Genomic DNA, 20,684 nt, shown 5'->3' on the forward strand with positions numbered 1-20,684 from the left:
TAACTTTTTTTAGGTGTCATTTACTGTGAAGGTAAAAGTAACACAAGTATTTCCAATGTAATGGAAACACAAATTTTAATCTTGGAAAATAATTGAACAATTCATTTCTCTTTTGCTTAAAACAAAGTTATTTTTCATTTGGAAAAATAATAAATTTTATGATATATATATTTTACCATAAGAAAAAAATGTTGAACCCCAATGATCTTTTTTAAACATTAACTATACTAAATCTCTGAAAATGAGTTTCCTTACTATTAAAAAATATATATTATATTGTTGGAGTTAAGTATACGAGCTTATTAAAATGATATAGATATGATTGGCTAGATAATTTAGTGTCGCAGTAATTTTATAGAAAATCTATAGTAGAGACATGTGGCTTTGGATCTAAAACCAGCTCTATGGTTTACTAGTTACATAAATCTGTACCTCAGACTTCTAATCCATAAAATGACTCTGTTACATCTTCTTGGAAGAGTTGTGAAGATAAATAAGCTCAGTAGTCCCCTAGCAAGGTCCATCAGTAAACCTGTTTTCTTCTCCTCTGCCTGATTGTGCTGCTGCTATTATTATTATTTTTGTTTCCTTCTATGGAACACACAGTAAAATTGGATCTAAACATGCATCATTGGACTTAATTCCTTACAGATTATTTAAACTAAATTATTATTAGTTCACACAAAAACTTCAGGGCCATTATTGGTTGTAACACATACCACTAGAAAAAAAGCACTTGAATAAATAAGGCTGTAATTTGGTGTTGGTGTTTGGGTTTTCTTCTTAGAAAATTGCTGTGTGTTTTTCTTTCTTAAGCTATAGTGTTATTCTTAGATAATAACTTTCAGTATATAGGGTTTCAAATGGTAATTATTTTGAGTTTTGAAAGATGTTTTTTATTTCTTTAGGACATTTTCCATTGTTCTTGTTTTGGATCTTTCAAAACCTAATGACCTTTGGCCTACCATGGAAAATCTGTTGCAAGCCACAAAAAGCCATGTAGATAAAGTGATCATGAAACTGGGAAAGACAAATTCTAAAGCAGCTTCTGAAATGAGACAGAAGATATGGTGTAACTTGCAGAAGGACCATCCAGTGAGTTGCTTTTGGAATTATTCTTGGACTACTAAGCCCATACATAGTCAAAGATAACATCACAACAACTTCTTTAGATTTTTATGCGTGACTTGAGATTCATTTGATGTAGATGAACCTGCTCACTGGAAAATTATAGCAATTTAATAAAACCACAATAAGAGCAAAACAAGGGAAAAGATTTCTTATGTCTTCTTAGACATCTGTGATTGTTACGGCATATTACAGCAATCAAAAGAATTCGTTTTAAAGTAGTAGTTTGATATTGATTTTATAAAATGAAGATTAAAACACCAGACTGTACAGATGTCACCTGGCAAGAAATTAAATGAAGCTACAAATTTGAGCAAGGGTTAGAGTTTAAACAGTCTTCACCGTGACTCTATATTTTATATTCATTTAATGTCACATAGTCAGAACTTTGTCATCTGACAAGTACTTACATTACAAAGTTGCAATGGTGACAACACAAGTTCTTTAAATACAGTCATGAATATCATCTTCTCAAAGGCTAAGGGCAGTATTTTATATTGCCCAGAGTTTATATGAATGTATTTCAATATCAGAACAAAACTGATAGTTTTTGGTTCCCATGTATGCAGCATAAATACTATTGCAACAAACAGTTAATACAAAATGGTAAGAAAAAGAATGGAAGATGACTTGTTATATAAGAAAATCAAAGGGCAGAACACAAAACAGAATGAATCTTTTAGTAATTTAGGGAATTGCTCTTTCTTTCTTTTTTTTTCCTCACCCGAGGATATCTTTCCATTTTTTGTACAGATAGAGTGGGAGGGAGAGAGAGGAAGGGAGAGAGAGAGAGAAACATCGATGCACGACCAACCAGGGCCGGGGACAAACTGCAACCGAAGTACGCGCCCTTAGTGGGAACCGAACCTGGGTCTCTCCGGACCGCAGGCCGACGCTCTAACCGCTGAGCCAAACCGGCCAGGGCTGGGAATTGCTCTTTCTATTTTTTTTCTCAAGTTTTATACTTGAGAAATACAGTTTATTAAGTGAAGGTTAATTATTGGAACAATCTCTATGTCAAGCAAGCAGTCAACATCTGTGAAGAGACTTAAAATATTTTTGGAAGTAAATAGAAGTTGCTGGATTCATAGTCATAATTAATTATAATAATTATAGTAATTAATTATAACAAATTAATGAGATATGTTTGTTAACAGGATCATGAATTAATTGACCCATTTCCAATACCTCTGGTCATAATTGGAAGTAAATATGATATTTTTCAGGTAAGCTCTTCCACTTCTAGTTGAGTTTGTTATACATACATGTCTATGCTTTATGGGAGAGGAACAAAAGTAATAATGATTTGCATGGTCTGTTCATAAGGTTCCCTTTTTCAGTTTATAAGAAGGTTTATCTAATGAAAGAAGATGCTATAAATATTTGCTACAACATTTTTTTAATCAGTCAAAAAAAGAAAAGAGAAAAGTGCCCTGGCCGCGTAGCTCAGCTTGTTAGAGCATCGTCCTGATTCACCAAGGTTACAGGTTCAATCCCCAATCAAGGCACATGCAAGAATCAACCAATGAATACATAAATAAGTAGAACAACAAATCTGTGTTTATCTCTCTCTCCCTTCCTCTCTCTCTAAAATTAATCAATCAATCAATCAATCAATTAAAAAGAAAAAAGGGGAGGGAGGAGTTGGGAACAAGTTAACATATAAAGTGGTCTTATATAAAACATTCAGTTATCTTGTATATTTTGATAAGCAGCAGTACTTGCTTCATTTGTAACACAGTTTGTGGCATTGGAAGTAAAAGATGTTGTGATTGTTGAAGTGAACTATGCTATAAGTGCAAAAAGAAGATAAAATATTAAAAAACATTTTATTCAAAAAAGTAATGAAATAAGAAAGTATCTCTCAGAGGGAGAGGTCAAGGAGTCACACATCTTAAAGATTTTAGAAAAGAGGATATAGTTGGGAAAGAGAAAATAGGTAAAGAACAATAAAAACAGTGGAATAGGGATAAGGTAGAAGATTTAGAAACTGAATCTTAAACCCAGTCACCAAGGGATAGGATGTATTTTCCAACTTTCAAATTGAAGAAAGTAGAAAATTGGTTTCTTCTTATCTTTGCTTGTCAGAGAATCCTTAGGGTATTCCACACTATGAAATGTGTGCTGATTTCTAAATTCTATTGAGCTAAGTGTTTAAACAAGGGAAGATCTGACAGCTGTAGCTCTAGAAGGCTGCAGCTGCTGTTCACCTCTTTATAGAAGCAAATATCAAGGTAATGGAATCCTGCTCCTGAGGGTGTGCTCAAAAAATAAACAACTAAGAAATAATCTATTTCTACATTTAATAATTGACATCTTCATGCTACAGATATTTAGTTCTCTTAATCTTGTTTTTCATTTTAATAACATATTTCTTCAGGACTTTGACTCTGAGAAGAGAAAGATAATATGCAAGACACTTCGATTTGTTGCACATTATTATGGAGCATCGTTAATGGTTTGTAAATTTTCTATCCTTTGGGCTTAAGTGGACGGTACCAACTTTGGAAAGATTAGCAACTTTTTGTATACTTTTATGAATATTAATGCTTTTATTAAATGAATATCATCCCCTCCTTCCCTTCCCTATTGCCCCCAATCTTCTTTACAGAGTGTTTTATAATGCATCCATAGAACACACTGCTAGATGGCCTGCTGTTTCTTTGGTGCAAAAGTTCTGAATTGCTTATATCTATAAACCCCAATTTTAAAGAGAGAAATTATTTATTTATAGCTTCCCCTTAAGAATTAAAATCTATATTCTCTTAAAAGGGGAGGGAACCTTTAACAATGTGTTCTTTTTAAACTTTAAAACAATGCTGTTTGTTGCACATGTTGAAAACATGAACTCGGGAGTCATGCTGCGTAGGTTTAAATCTCAGGGAAACCAGTTACGAGATATATGATCTCATACAAGTCACTTAATCTCACTTAAGCCTCAGTCTCCTCTGTGGCAAAATGGACAAAAATGGTCCCTCTTCATAGGGTCAGGAGGATTAAAAGAGGGGGTAATGTAAAATGCTTAGCACAGCCTGAAAAAAGTATTGCTCAATAAATATTGGTTATTATAATTACAGTTATTATTTATTTGATATAATTTAATGCAACAAAATATAAAGCCATTTTTTATTTTAAAAAGATGCTTTTTTCCCCCAATTTGTATGGTCTCTTGTTGCTCCTTTATCAGAGTGTTCAGAGGAATCTTCATGGCTAGTATTTTATGACTAAAAGTAATAAATATGATCTGTATTTTATATTTTTATACTTTTAGAATATTCCAAATAGATTTCATTGTGTATTTTCCTTAAAATCACCACCTTTTATGTTTGTATTGTATTTACTTACATATTAGATTGACAGAGTATTTGGGAAATATTCTTTACTGTTTTGAAAAGATATGAAGAATTTGAAACGAATAACTCCTCTATGGTACAGAAGCAAAGACCATGCAACTTGTAGTTTCTTATTATTGCCACATATAAGGACCCATGTTTAGTTATGGTTAGTTGGCTGAGGGAAGTCCCTGTCATTCTTTAGGAACAGACCATATCTGATGGTCAGTCAGTACCCAGTCTGGTCTTATGGGTACAAATTCAGATGAAGTCAGGTCACTCGGGCCGCAGCAGGCCTGGGATTGAGCATGCCCAGAAGACCCTAGAAGATCAAGGACAAAGGAAAAGACTTGAGAAGGGCTTCATCTCAGCTTTCAATATGCCTGAAGGATCAGACATATTAGATTGTCTGATATGGGTTTAGAGGAGCACTTCTGGACCACAAAGAGAACCAGAACAGTTTTCCAGCTTCCCAAACCGAGAAGAGAGTAGCCCAAGTTACCAGCTCCATCTTTCAGTTTCACTTCAACTCTTACCCTAACCCTGTTCAAGGGAGACTGCTGGGTACTGCTTTACAATATTCGATGATACTCAGTTTTTTTCAACACTATATTGATCCCTTATAGTTCAGTCAAGAATACTGATGCAATCGTATGAGCAATCTAATAAGTTAATAAAAACAAAAATAGAGAAACATTGATAAGTAGGACCAGATTCAGTGCAGAGCCACCAGGATGGTAGGGAACTTAAAATTATGATATATGAAGAGCAGTATAAAATTATATTCTATCATCTAGAATGTGATAATGCTCTTTAAATATTTGAAAGACTATTCACAGAAAAGGGATTAAATATATTCATTGCTCTCTTAGAGTCAAGAACAAGGAATCAATAGAAAGAGTTTAGCTCAAAATAAGAAAGATCTTACTAATACTACCATTATCTGAAAATGGAATGAGTTGCTTTGGGAGATGAGTTCCTAGGCATGTAGTTCATCCAAGCAGAAGCTCTATAGCTATTTGTAGATGGTATTTTCAAGGTGATTGATGCAGCAGATGGAGGACGATGTTGAGTTAGAAAACTTCTCACGTCTTCTCAGCCCTATAGTCCTATGAAATACATTTGTAATGAGGTTTCTTTCCCTCTACATAGGAAACATAATACATAAATAACAATTAATATTATAATAACAGTAATGAAGAGAAATGTTTTAAAAACTCAATTAAAATTATATATATTTTTAATGTCTCGATAGAAGCATTAAAATGGTTTCAATTTTTTAAAAATAAATGTATCAAAACTTATATATTCACATGAGTATTCTCCATTGAATTCTTTCCCTGAGAACCTGTTCTTAATCCAGAATGAATCTTACCCTGAAAATCGATCTCTTTGCCTCACCAAGTACATTTTATTTTGGGTCAAGGTTGTTTTTCCCACTTTTATACATCCTAGACGCTGTGATTTGGCTTAGTGACTTTTGGTATTTTCAAAAATTAAATTTAGTCTTGAAAGATACATAGGGTAACCATATGTCCTGGTTTTCACATGATATCTCAGCTTAATTATTAGTACCTACTCCCTTTCATTCTCTAAGATGTTCTGGTGTGTCATCCTAGTTACATTCCATCACTGAGAATATTCAGTAAGTTCTTTTGCAAGCTCCAAAGGCAATTCAGAAGACAAGTTAAAAAATTATTTTAGTGAGCATCAGTATTGCTAAACTAGTCTGCAGCTCCCATGTTAACTACTTGAAAGGCAATGATGGAAAATTTATGATGTATACCTCCTATTTTTTAACCAACCAGATTGCATTTTGCATTGATTATGACCCATATGTAGGAATAGCTGAAATGATTAGTGCATAAACCAAGTTCCTTCAGTATCATTCACTCATGAAGTTTGAAGAGTGAGTTAAAATGAATTTACCCAGATTTCTTTATTTTTCATTATTCAGGATTGATATTTTTTGCCTACTCAAACATAATAAGTATTTGTTGGGCAAATAAATAGTAATTCTCTCTGCAATCTATACTCATTCAAAGCCATATTTATATTACCTGTTTCTGTGATTTGAAAGCAGAGTATATAATTTATTCTCCTGGTTTTTTTTTTTTTTAGTTTACCAGTAAATCAGAAGCTCTATTACTAAAAATACGTGGAGTTATCAACCAGTTGGCATTTGGCATTGGCAAAAGGTACTGTTAAAATATGTTTATGTTTTTTAATTTTTGGCCAGTATTGTCTATTCTGACTATTGTTCTCACCAGTCTTTTGTTTCTTGGCCAGGAAAGTGCCCCAGATATCTGTTCTTAAAGAGATAATTTTATATTATCTTTTGTTTATATATTCTTTAAATATTTCTCAGATTGACAACTAACATGTTACAGAATATTTAACTTTGACACTAGGATAAAACAATGCTATTATACTTCTTTCCCTGATTTCTTTTCTTTTCCCTCATTTTAGTAGCCTTCTCTCTATTACCACTTTCTTAATTGATTACAAATGGAATCAATAATTTTAATATGTAATTTTCTTAACCTTGGTTACTTTTCTTGGTTTTGATTTAAGGTAATTTGAGTCTGTCACTTTTTTCTCCTATAAAACCTTTATTAATGCTACACTTTAATTTTTGAAATCACTGACATGAATATTCACTCACTCATTTGGGGCAATGTTCTCACCAGTGGCTAGATAGAGAACTTGCCTCTTGTATTTACAGTAGAGTGTGGCAGGATATTCGATTGCTAAACTAAATTAGATTATTTTTTTTCTTCTTATCCATGTAGCAAATCAATATCTGTGGATCAGAATAAACCACTGTTTATCACAGCAGGATTGGATTCTTTAAGTCATATAGGTTGGTGAACTTATTAAGTTTGTTCAATCTTTTTTTAATTACTTATTGATTTTATCCTACTCCATGTTCACTTCATCTCCAAAATACCAGCATTTCTAGTTTCATTATCGTTGCTGTTACCTCTTATTATTTACTTGTATACACAGTATTGCTGCAATCCATAACATTGACACATTTGTGATAGAAGGGATGTTTCCACATGAGAGACTGATTTCTGATCTCTATTCCACTAAAAACTTTGCATGTATTTCCTTTCCCTCACTGATTTCCAGGTCCTTTCAAATTTTAGCTCCTTAGATTTAGAAGAAACCAAGAACATAAAGTGGTCAGGAAATTCTAAGCAATATTGAAAATTAGAGATTCAAGTGATAGAATAAACCAAAAGGAGTACAGTTATACTAATTACGTATCCCTTAATTTTTCATTATGAAAATAGCTGGCCTCATCTAATGGGATTTATTCCCTAAACTTACAGATACCCTAGGCTCATGAAGCCAAAGGAATTTTGCGAGTTTATTTAGTAAAGCTCCTTATCTTCCTACAGAAGCTATTTTCATTTTTAAGCTTGTTGGGCCTACCAACTCTTTATACGCTAGGGTTGTCGTAGTTTGGTTTTAAACTCTAGTACACACACAGTACTTTTCTTTTTATTTCCCATTCCCCTTTACTCTTACAAGCTAAAGTTGACTTCAAATGTAGAGATCTTTGTAATGAGATTATAGATCGAACTGGAATTAAAGATGGTTAATGAGTAATCATGGAAATTGATTCTTTCTTCATTAAAAAAATTTTTTTTTGCCCTGGCCAGTTTGGCTCAGTGGTTAGAGTGTCGGCCTGCGGACCAGAGAGTCCCAGGTTCGGTTCCCGCTAAGGGCATGTACCTTGTTTGCAGTTTGTCCCCAGCCCCAGTTGGGGTTGTGCGGGTGGCAATCACTCAGACACATCACTGTTTCTCTCTCTCCCTCTTGCTCTCTCTGAAGATGAATGCAAAAATGTCCTTGGGTGAGGATTAAAAAATAATAATAATTTTTTTCTTTATTGATTTTAGAGAGAGAGGAAGGGAGAGGGAGAGAGAGATATAAACATTGATGAGAGAGAACATCTATTGGCCGCCTCCTGCATGCCCCCCACTGGAGATTGGGCCCACTACCTGGGCATGTGCCCTGACCAGGAATCAAACCAGTTACCTCTTGATGCATGGGTCAGTGCTCAACCACTGAGCCACACTGACTGGGCTGATTCTTTATTTTTATTTTTTATTTTTTATTTATTTATTTATTTATTTATTTTTAATCCTCATCCGAGGACATTTTTCCATTTTTTGTACAGACAGAGTAGGAGGGAGAGAGAAGAAGAGAGAGAGAGGGAAACATCGATGTGAAAGGGACACATCGAGTGGCTGCCACCCGCACGACCAACCAGGGCTGGGGACAAACTGCAACTGAGGTACGTGCCCTTAGCGGGAACCGAACCCGGGTCTTTCCGGACCGCAGGTGGACGCTCTAACCGCTGAGCCAAACAGGCCAGGGCTGATTCTTTATTTTTATAATTATCATTAGTACCAACTTGATTTCAGTAGCTGTAAGAATCACTCTGTGTACTACTAGATAATGCTGATGGAAATCTTTTGCTCATGTGAGTAATTGGAGGTCAGAAAAAGGTTGAGAATTACTGAATTTAGAAATCATGGAGCTTGGACTGCATCAAAATTAAAAACTTTTGTTCATGTGAAAAGACATGTTATAGTATGGGAGAAAACATTTTCAAACCTAACAAACAACTAGTGTCTAGAATATATAAAGAACTCAACAGTAAAAACAAACAAATAATCCAGTTAGAAGGCAGGAAAAGGACATGAGCAGGCATTTCACTGAAGAGTGTATACAGATGGCAAATAGGCATATGAAAATGTGTTTAATATAATTAAAATATAATATTATTAGGGAAATTTACATTGAAACCACAATGAGATATCACCTCACATTATCAGAATAGCTAAAATCAAAATAGTGACAATACCAAATGCTGACAAGGATGTGAAGAAACTGGATTACTTATATATTACTGGTGGGAATGTAAAATGGTACAGCCACTCTTGGAAACAGTTTGATAGCTTCTTATAAAAACTAAGCTTGCAGCTACCATATGACCTAGAAATTGCACTGCTAGGCATTTATCCTAGAGAAAAGAAAACTTACGTTCACATAAAAAATCTGTACAAAAATTTCATAGCAGCTTTATTTGTAATAGCCCCAAACTGGAAACTACCCAGATGTCATTCAACAGGTGAGTGAATAAACAGACTGTGGTACATGTATATCATAGAATACTACTCAGCAGTAAAAAGGAACAAACTAATGATACACAGAACTTGGATGAATCTCTACATTATTATACTGAATGATAAAAGCCAATCAGAAAAGGTTACATAAATGATTTTGTTTATGTTTAGAATGAGAGGAGGAAAGATTAGTAAATATCAGAGGTTAGGGACAAAACTGTGGGTGGGGAGGTAGGAGGTGAGGTTGGGAAGGAAGTGAGTGTGATTATAAAAGGGCAACACGAGGGGTCATCATGGTAGTGGAATTGTTCAGTAGTGGATACATGAACCTACAAAGGCGATAAAATTGTGTAGAACTTCACACACACACACACAAATGAGGACAAGTAAAAAAAAAAACTTGGGAAAGCTGAATAAGATCCATGGATTGTATCAACTCCTTTCCCACCAAAGTGATAGGAAGCCCTGATAGATCAACAGTGGAATAATTTTAGTGAGCAACATAGATACTGAAACATAATGAAAAAAAAAAAACTCAGATTATAGACTGAAAATTACCAAGAAGGGGCCAAAAAGTTTTGAAATTTTCAAAATGAATTATACAAGTAATAAAGACCTTCTCATTATAAAATATTAAAATATAAAAGGATCAAGTTTAGTATGTATCTTTCCAGAGAGCTTTCTCTATATATGTATGTGATATAAAAAAAATATGTTTGAACATAATTGTATCGTTCTATATCTATCATTTTTAAATTTGTCTCCGTTACTCAATATGCCTTAGTGTTTTTCCATATTGTGCTATTGATAGGACTATTAGGTATTTTGACTGCTGGATGGTATTTTACAGTAATTTAGTTCACTATTCTTCTTTGGATGGACATTTTGGTGGTGGCCAATTTTTCACTAATACAAATGATGCTGCAGTGTGAAATCCTTAATATACAAATGTAGGTGTTTTAGGGTAAACACCAAAAACTGGAATTGTTCATTAATAGAGCATGAACTTTTCAGGATTTTAATAGTATTTAGTAGTGCCAAATTACCCTCCAAATTAACTATCCCAATTTGTACTCTAACCAGCAGCACATAAGAGTATCTGTTTTCTTTTTTAAATATGTTGGTATTGATTTTTGAGAGAGAGAGAGAGGAAGGGAGAGATAGATAGAAACATTGATGTGAGAGAGAAACATCAATTGTTACCTCCTGCATGCCCCTACTGGGGATCGAGCTGGCAACCCGGGCATGTGCCCTGACCAGGAATCGAACCGGTGACTTCTTGGTGCATGAGACGATGCTCAACCACTGAGCCACACCGGCCAGGCAAGAGTATCTGTTTTCTTACAAATTCACAGCACATGAGAATATCATACTTTTATATTTTATATTTTGCTGGGTAGCAGTTGAAGTGTGGGGACAGAGAATTACAGTTTACTCATTATTATCTCCTCCTCTTCTTGCTACATTGGGTTGGGGTAAATTTTAATTGTAACTACAATAGGGAGGGACTTGAGTGATCTAAGATTTATACTGTTTTAAGTGTCATCAGTTTTATTAATAGAGTTTGAATGTTTTAATCAATGCAGTCATTGGAGCAAACTTCCAATTTTAGGATCTCCTCCTGTTCCTGATAATGACATTGGAAAGTTTCATGCCCGTTCACCAATGGAGTTATGGAAAAAAGTGTATGAAAATCTCTTTCCACCAAAGGTATATATTTCTAATTCTTTCATTTATTTTTTTTGTTTTTAAATTTTTTTAAATCCTCACCCCAAAGGATACTTTTTTCCCATTTATCTTTAGAGAGAGTGGGAAGGAGAGAGAGACATACATCAATTGGTTACTCCACACACGACCCCGACCAGGGCCAGGGACTGAACCTCAACTGAGATACATGCCCTTGACTGGAATCAAACCCATGACTCTTTGGTCCATGGGCCAACGCTCTAACCACTGAGCAAAACTGGCCAGGGCACTAATTCTTTTAGAGCAAGAGTTTTTAGCACTATTCAACAATTATTGGGAAATGTTCCAATGGGCCTATTATGATAACTTTGTTTTCAACTCTCATGCTCAAAAATTAAAGTAACTTAAAATCTATTGTATATGAGGCACTGTGGGGTTAAAAAGTAGGTTCAGACAATTCTTGTGTCACTCTCGAACAGGGCTCTCTGGCTATTACACAAGGGAGACACAATCATCTGAAAGGGGAGGAAGAAAGAGGACCTGGTGGGATTTGAAGTGGGCCTCAGTGGTGGTGATAAAAAAATCATAGCCTTCATGGCTGGCTGAGGAATGGGAACTTGGTTTGTGAGACAGATGGTAGGCACTGAAGGTTTGGTGTTATGGGCATGAAATGATTTGAAGTGTTATAATTTCAGAGTACCAACACACTGAAAGATATCAAGGACCCTGCAAAAGACCCTCAGTATGCTGAAAGTGAAGTTGATGAAATGAGAATTCAGAAGGATCAGGTATTATTCTAAACATTTATTTCATCTTGAATTATCACAAAAATACCTGTAGAATTCCATAGATTTTTCTCAATTTATTCACTTAATGGTTGTTTCTACTTTATAATTATTTGAATAGCGTATCTTCACTATAGAGAAAAATAAAAGTCTGATATGCCTCAAGAAGGAATTAAAAATCACTCCACCACCCAGAGATAGCTTAATGTTCCAATACCCTTTTTGGATTTTTCAGTTTATGATGAGCAGTGATTCTTACCTTGCTTCTGGGGAGACACTTTTATAATATTATGTTGTTTGTGGGATTATTTGAAAGGACTGTTTTTTATTAGGACATTCAGACGTACCTATACTTTCTTGTACCAGAAAAATTAAGTGCTACCCAATCTGAAAGCACACCAACATAGAGAAAACCTAGGCCCTCTCAGAAAAGTGGTTAAAAGTGGGACTGTATTCCAGTATACCCAGTTAGCACTGTTTGGGTGCACAGGTCTGATGTAAAAATGCACAACTTGGTAAATTTATCATGACCTCCAACTTAGATTTTCCCAGATCGCCTTTAGTTTGATAAAATGAGACATTGTGTGGAATCTGACTTTACATGATAGGTTAGTTTATGTGTGGTAAACACTATAAATGGAATGCCCGGACAACTCTGAGGAGGGATTTCTGTAACTGGGCAGTTACATTGTTTCAAGGATGACCTGAACACAACCATTCATGGGGTATTTTTCTGAGCACTATCCTTTCACCTTCAACCAAAACATTTTCTTTAGATATAGTCCAGAAGACTTTAGAAAAAATGTCATGAATATTTAAAGGATTGAAGCTGCAGAAGAGTAAGAGGCATGTTGCAATCCCTATAGAAATTCCAGTGGCATATTTCACAGAAATAGATCAGACACTCCTAAAATTTGTATGGAGCTACAAAGACCCCAAATAGCCAAAGCAATCTTGAAAAAGAACAAAGCTGGAGGCTTCACGCTTCCTGATTTCAAACTATATTAGAAAGTTTTAGGAATTAAAACAGTATGGTATTGTCATAAAAACAGGCACAGATTGTAGATCGATGGAACAAAATAAACCCACATGTATATGGTCAATTAATTTTTGACAGAGAGCCAAGAACATACAATGGGGAGAAAGGACATTCTTTTCAATAAATGATGCTGGGAAAATTGGACAGCCACAAGCAAAAGAATGAAAATGGACCACTTTTTTACACCATATACAAAGATTAACTCAAAATGGTCTAAAGACTTGAATATAAGATCTGAAACCATAAAACTCCTAAAAAAAAAAAAAAAAAAAAAATTGACAATAAGCTCCTTGACATTAATTAAAAAAAATAATGCACCCCATTGCTTGTTGCAGTATTATTTACAATAGCCAATATATGGGAACGACTTAAGTATTCATTGACAGATGAATGGATAAGGAATACACACACACACACACACACACACACACACACACACACTGTTATGTTACTCAGCCATAAAAAAGAATGAAATCTTGCCACTTTGAAAACATGGATGGACCTTGAGGGCATATGTCAGATAGAGACAAGTACCATATGATCTCAATTATATGTGGAACCTGAACAACAAAAACGAAGCTCATCGATAACAGAGAACAGACTGGTGGTTGCCAAAGGAGGTGTGGCTGATAGACCAAATGGGTCAAGGGAGTCAAAAAGCACAAACTCCCAGTTATAAAATAAGTCATGGTGATACACAGCATGGTAAGTATAGTTAATAATATTATGTTGCATATTGGGAAGTTGCTAAGAGAATAGATCTTAAAAGTTCTCATCACCAGAAAAAAATTTCTGTGACTCTTTGTTAACAGATGTTGACTTACAGTGGCGATCACTTCACAGTATATACAAATATTGAATCACTGTGTTGTTCTGTTGTACACCTGAAACTTATACAGTGTTGTATGTCATTTATACCTCAATTTCAAAAAAAAGTGAGAGGCATGTTGTAAGAACTGTAAAATGACTTCAAGAACCCTTATTATGTGTACATCTTGGCTATAGAGATTAGTTGGAAGTCATCCCTGAATTAATATTTACCTAGAAGTCAGTGAGTAACTGCCATTGTTGATAAGAGTGTCTGTTTATATTGCATAATGATCCCTTTTATTACATTTATGTACATAAGTATTGTTAAAGGGCTGGGGTATTTCTGAGTATCGTGAGTTTTCACATTCAAATCCATCTTCCCTAATTGACCTAAAACCATAAGAATTTTGAGTGGAACTGGAAAGCAACCCCACAATACCTGCATCATTCTTCACTCAGCTCCTGGACCACACTGCCACCTCACTAGATGCTGTGCTCTCTTGGCTGAGGGATTTTTTTAACCTACCTAGAAAGTTATAATATCCTAATTTTGCTTTGAAACCAGTTTCATTTGTGGTGGTTTAGTAGATAAATTGTACTGATTTCAGTTGCACACATAGTCCCTTAACATAATTTTGTGCTTCTGCTTTGAAGTTACTCCAGTTGCCTGGCGGTGTGGCTCAGTGGTTGAGCGTCAACCCATGCTCCCACAGGTGCGTGGAGATCCTCCCCATCTGTGGGGTCAGCGAGGGTCGGTCTGAAAACCCCTTACGCCTTTCCTCTAGACTCTCCTAATTAGCTCTCTCTGCTCTAATTACTCAAAGTTCTCTCTCTTGTCAAACGTCACATGGGCACCAGAAAATACTTCTGCGGTATTTACTACCTCTAGTTTTAAAGCATTCCTGATTTTAAGGGAATGTAAGTATAGAAAGCATTTGCTGAAACCTTCTATTCTTTTCTGTATTTTTATTGTCAAAGAAAACAAATTTGGGTAAACAATTATTTTTAAGGTCTTCTTGGCCAACCACACACATCTATTTTGAATCTGTTTTTATGTTTATTTTTTTGTTTTTCAGTTACAGTTTACATTCAGTATTTCCTGTAGTAAAGATGTACAGCATAGTTAGACAATCATGTACTTTACTGAGTGCTCCCCGATATTGAATCCCTGTTTTAAAATATATTTTTTTTATTGATTTTTAGAGAGTGAGGAGAGGAGAGGGAGAAAAAGACATTAATGGGAAAGAAAAACATCAATCAGCTGCCTCCCGCGTGCCACCCCCATCATCCGGGGATTGAGCCTGAAACCTGGGCATGTACCCTGACCAGGAATCGAACCAGCAGACTTTTTGTGTACAGGATGACACCCAACCAACTGAGCTACACCAGCCAGACCAAATCCCTGTTTTAAAAAAATCAACTTGCTTATAATTCGTATGCCTTTAATTTAAACACACACACAGATTTACATGTTTAGGGAAAAATGTTCTTTTTTTATTGATTTTTAGAGAGAGGAAGGGAGAGAGAGAGAAAGAAACATCGATCAGTTGCCCCCCATGTGCCCTGATGGGATCAAACCCTAACCTGGGTGTGTGCCCTGACCGGGAATAGAACCCACCACCTTTGGGTGTACAAAATGACGCTCCAACCAACTGAGCCACACTGGCCGGGGTAGAAAAAAATGTTTTTACTATCCTTTACTGAAGATGCTGTTTAAGCATTATAAGACTGTGATCTATTTATATTTGAAAACTTTAGAGGTTTTTAAGAGGCAGGGTGGAAACCTTTCTTGGTTTTGCTTTCACTCTTAAAATGGCTCTCTAAAGCAGCCATAAAGAATTGCAGTGTGGTCGTGGCCGGTGTGGCTCAGGTGGTTGGACGTCGATGTTTCTCTCTTTCCTTCTCCCTCTCTCTCTAAAAATCAATAAAAAATATTTTTAATAAAGAATAGCAGTGTAAAGAAAACCCTCTTACTTACTCTTTCTTTAAACCATTATCACATTATTTTGAGTTCATACAATAGCTGTAGTAGGGCCCAGTGGACATGTGAGTTCTATATCATACTAGTTGGTTTTTTTTTTTTTTTTAAGTCCTCACCCAAGGATATTTTTCTATTTATCTTCAGATAGAGTGGGAGGGAGAGGGAGGTAAAGGGAGAGAGAGAAAAACATCAACGTGAGAGGAACACATCGACTGGTTGCCTCCCAAACGACCCCTACCAGGGCCAGGGCTGGAATCGAACCCATGACTCATTGGTCTGAGGGCCAACGCTCTACCGCTGAGCCAAACTGGCCAGGGTCTAGTTGCTATTGTTTATCCTCCTCCTAGCATGGCCTTTGTGACCAGCCCCATCCTCCTAAGTTTGCTGTCTGCAGAAGGGACATACTACTAGCAAAGAACCCCAAAGCATGCCCTCATCTTCATCACTGGTGAAATAACTGTTGGGGCATATTTTATGAGTTAATCTTTGAAACCATAGTGGTAAATAACTGGTGAACTGAATTACCTTTATTAGAAAAAATAAACCATGCTGTAAAGACTACTTTGGAGTTATTAGTATAAAAATTCTTCTAAAGTCTTTATGCAGTTTTGAAACTTTGAACATTTAAATTTTAATGACTTAAAGTATAGGTATGAATGAGGCAGTCTGCATTTTTTCTGAAAATGAGAATAGAATTTTCTTCTCATAGCAACTATGAACTTCAGTTACGTTAGTCAAAGGGCAGCGATCGCCTGATCTTTCAGGGTAACCACTTTTTGCTTATCTGAAATAATATTTTACTCAGTACAGTTTAGACACTGAACAACATGCAAGAGGCTAGGAGGAAGCGGTCCCTGAGATATGATTCCTTTTGCATGTCAGTGGTCTCATGTAGGATTTTCACTCCCACTGGATTTATCTTTATTTTATGAATTATAATAGTTACAAAATAGTATTGAAATGTAAAGTACAGCATAGGAAATATAGTCAATAATTTTGCAATAACTATGTATAGTGCCAGGTGGGAACTGGAAATATCAGGGGAATCACTTCATAAAGAATATGATTGTCACCCGGCTGGTGTGGCTCAGCAGTTGGAGAGTTAGCCCGCAGACCAAAGAGTTATGGGTTCGATTCCAGTCAAGGGCACGTACGTCGGTTGCGGTTCAGGCCCTGGTTGGGGTCGTGTGGGAAGCAACCAATCAATGTGTCTCTCTCATGTCGATGTTTCTCTTTCTCCCTCTCTCTCTCTCTTTCCCTCTCTCTCCCATTCTATCTCTATCTGAAGATAAATGGAAAAATATCCTGGGGTGAGGATTTAAAAAATTTTTTTTTCAAAAAAAGAATTATGTAGAATTTCACTGGAAAAAAGAATATGATTGTCTAACCACTATACAATATGCCTGAAACTAAATCAAAGTAATATTGAATGTAAACTGTGCTTGAAAAATAAAATTTTTAAAAGTAACATATTATGAAAAAAATTCAAAAGATATAGAAGTATGTATAATGGAAAATGGAAGTGCCCCACCCTCTCTCCATGTATTTGCTGTTTTCACATAGACTGCATTATGTTTGCTGGCTGTCTACATGAAGCCACGGTGAATGAGTGGTGATGTATTTCATCATTTTTTACCGGGAGATCATCTAAATTGCTTCCAATTGTGTGTCAGTATACGTAGTGCAGTGGATATCTGTGCTTTTCTATATTAATTCTATATGATAAATGTCTTAAGGTACAATTGCTGGGTCAAAGGATCTATACATTTTAAATATTGATACTTTGCTGACTTCAAGCAAGTTTTGACAAGAGTTGAATGGCAAACAATTAAAACTAAGGTCACTTTTTAATACTTAAAGTATAACAAATACTTTATTTTACTAATTGAAAGACAATTTGTATGTACTATATAAAATATAATTTTGTCTGAAACTTTATTAAACTCATTTCTAAGTGCTACTTAAACTACCCGGAACTCTAAAGACTCTACATTCTAGAAAATACATACTAAGTATAATCATTTACAAAATAATTGTCAAGAAACTTTGAGAATGATATGCTGTAAAGGGTACATTGTTATATCTAAAACTGCTAAAGGAGTTTTAAGCTGCCTAGTTTAATTTTTAAAGTTGATTTTTAAAAAGTACTATAATATATTTTTTGTTTTAGGAACTGGAACAGTACAAAAGAAGTTCTTCCCAGTCTTGGAAACAAATTGAGCTGGATTCTTGAACCTAATTCGACAACTGTGTATTCATTGCTTTTTATCCCAAATACAAGTAAGATTATTTTATTAACATTAGCTCATTAGTAAATTAGTTATTTGTTATTAATAAAAGCTCATTAATAAACTAGCTGGTGTGGTAATAAATGAAGAAAGTTAAGAAGTGTAATTTGTTCAAGGAAAAGTGAAAGTCTTGTATTAGTGCCACCCCCAGGAGATCTGTGTTTTAAAAGGGAAAATATTGAGTAACTATGTATAATATTTTTTAAATAAAAAGACTTCTACTGCCTATTCCCACGTGGTTGAGTAATATATCCTTGGTCTAGCATTTATGTGTTTCTGTTTCTGTGTTTTCAGGAAAGCGAAAGCAAGAGCGTTAGTAGCAGTCGTGACTAAGGCCGAGTGTCCACATTAGACAGGCTCCTGTTCGAAGGAGTCTCAGTTGGGGCTTGTAGGGAACTAGACCTGGGCTCACTTTCTCAAGCACCCAGTGTTACTCTAATAGTGAGGCACGAAGAGCACCTGACGTACTTTTTTAATGCGCATTCCTGAGTCCCCACACCAGGAGCCCGAGCCGGTGAGCTGGAATGGGCTCGGGGGACTGCATCTGTAATCTGCACCTCCAGCGACTCTGACACACATTTTTTAGTATAACTTCTTGAAGAACAGACGGTTTTAAGGAGATACTCTGTCAATAAGCAGACTAAAACTTGATGAGTTGGTAATGACCAAGATGATTTCCAAGGTGGATATACCTTTTAAGACTTCTCAGTCTTGGAGGTTTGTGTACCTGCTATCTGAGTTCAACTTGGAGTAAGTGTATTCTCTGTTACTAACCAGGAAAGTTATGTGCTCCGTGTTCTTCCATGTCCACTGTGAACTATGCTGACTCTAACATGCCACGCACCCAGCTTCAGATAAGCACACCTGCTAGCCCCAAGAACACCACGACCGAGGAGTGGTGTCGGAGTGGACAGCCAGCCACCTGACTGTTGCCATGAAATAAGACTTCCTAAGTGAGCTGCAGCGCCTGTGGCTCCCGCACTGCAGAACAGGGTTTTCTGCGTGTTTCCAAGGAATGTCAGTTTAAAGAGCTGACAGGCGCCGAGCCTGCGTGCTGTGCAGAAAGGGCCCCCTTTAAATTGACAGTGAACGTTATGGTCTCAGAAACATCACTGACTTGGTGGGAAGAAACAGCCAATTCCACAATAGTAAGAGAAATTTTTATTATTTGATTTTCTTACACATCACTGTCCATTTTTTACTTAAGACACAAACTGTCACATATGAAAGTCATTGTGTTATTATTCTACGATGGTATCATTAACATTTAATAGCTTGAAGTCACGTGCTATGTCAGTTTCCCAAATGTTTCTGAGCTAGAATGAAATTCATCTGCATATGAATAGTAGAAAATGTTTCCACTTCCATTGTACACCCATATTTTTAGTAAGTTGAAATCAGTGATTTCTAAAGAGGTTTCTGTGGTACTCTCTTTGAACTACTTTAATAGGTTATCATCTCCAGAATTGTCTATAACTGATGTGACATATATAATCTGTAAGGCATTATGTAACTATTACACCATAATCATCAGTGTCAAAGACCTTTTATAAAAATTGACAATACTATTCTGGTAATTTACCAATGTCTCCAGATCCTTAAATACTGTTCTAAGAAATAGAATTTTACTGTGGTTTCCTTAATGAAATCATCTTTCCTACTATAATGTGAGACATTTCACATGCTATAATTTATCATTTTTTACAAGTTAAGTCATAGTAACTGAACAAGTTCTTGTACTCTCTAAGATATCCTCAGAGTTAACATGGTAACATTGAGACAGTTTTATTTCAGACTTATACATGAATTACTTGAAGAGCAGTCAGAAAGATGATCAGTCATTTAGTATATAAGCCATTTATATACAATCTATATACAACACTTGATCCCTAAAAGTATGTAATATAGGTGTTTGTATTTATCAGCATTCCTTCTGTTTACAATTCAAGAGCATGAACTCCCAGAGTAACCCTGTTCTGAGTGTAACTGTGTGTCAGTTGAGCATTTGTTCTACATGGACTCTAATAGCTGCTCTGCAACCTTAAAGATGTCATTTCTCAGTACACACACTTTGTCAAATAACATGTACTTTTAATTTCATAAGTAAACTAAAAAGAAAGTGAAAAATAGCCAACTAATCTTTAAAATCATCACCAGAGGTTCTTCCGGTGTGCTGTGTTCTCCGTTCAGCCCATTCCTGCAGTGTTTCAGTTTAACCCTCCATCGAACCACTGAGTGCTCTGTGTCAGTGGTCTTCAGCAGCAGCATCTGCTCACCATCCTTTCGATGTGGTCAGGTAACTCAGAACCCTCGTGTGGACAGATGCACAGAAGTATGGGTTTTAAATAATGACGGAAGCATTCTTACCCAATTCTGCATGCTGCTTTGCTTCAATACACCCACAACTCCCTTTTCTCTTCCTTCCAGTTAGTAACTATACAAATGTTTCTTTTTACTGAGTCCTTTATCAAATGTAAGTGTAATTTTTCTA

General features: G+C 35.7%; 1 protein-coding gene across 1 annotated transcript in view; it reads left to right on the plus strand.

The window, feature by feature from the left end:
* The window catches only part of DYNC2LI1 (dynein cytoplasmic 2 light intermediate chain 1), a 36,371-nt gene extending 18,011 nt beyond the window's left edge, over positions 1-18,360 (plus strand). Inside the window, exons 6-13 of the mRNA XM_036262848.1 lie at positions 909-1,095; positions 2,286-2,354; positions 3,509-3,586; positions 6,582-6,658; positions 7,253-7,323; positions 11,217-11,314; positions 11,986-12,078; positions 18,076-18,360. Of these exons, the coding sequence (XP_036118741.1) occupies positions 909-1,095; positions 2,286-2,354; positions 3,509-3,586; positions 6,582-6,658; positions 7,253-7,323; positions 11,217-11,314; positions 11,986-12,078; positions 18,076-18,138 (736 nt within the window). The 3' untranslated portion in view covers positions 18,139-18,360. The remainder of the gene's footprint in view (positions 1-908; positions 1,096-2,285; positions 2,355-3,508; positions 3,587-6,581; positions 6,659-7,252; positions 7,324-11,216; positions 11,315-11,985; positions 12,079-18,075) is intronic.
* Positions 18,361-20,684: the final 2,324 nt, after the last annotated feature.

The sequence above is a fragment of the Molossus molossus genome, unplaced genomic scaffold (assembly GCF_014108415.1).
Source record: "Molossus molossus isolate mMolMol1 unplaced genomic scaffold, mMolMol1.p scaffold_m16_p_15, whole genome shotgun sequence".
NCBI lineage: Eukaryota > Metazoa > Chordata > Mammalia > Chiroptera > Molossidae > Molossus > Molossus molossus.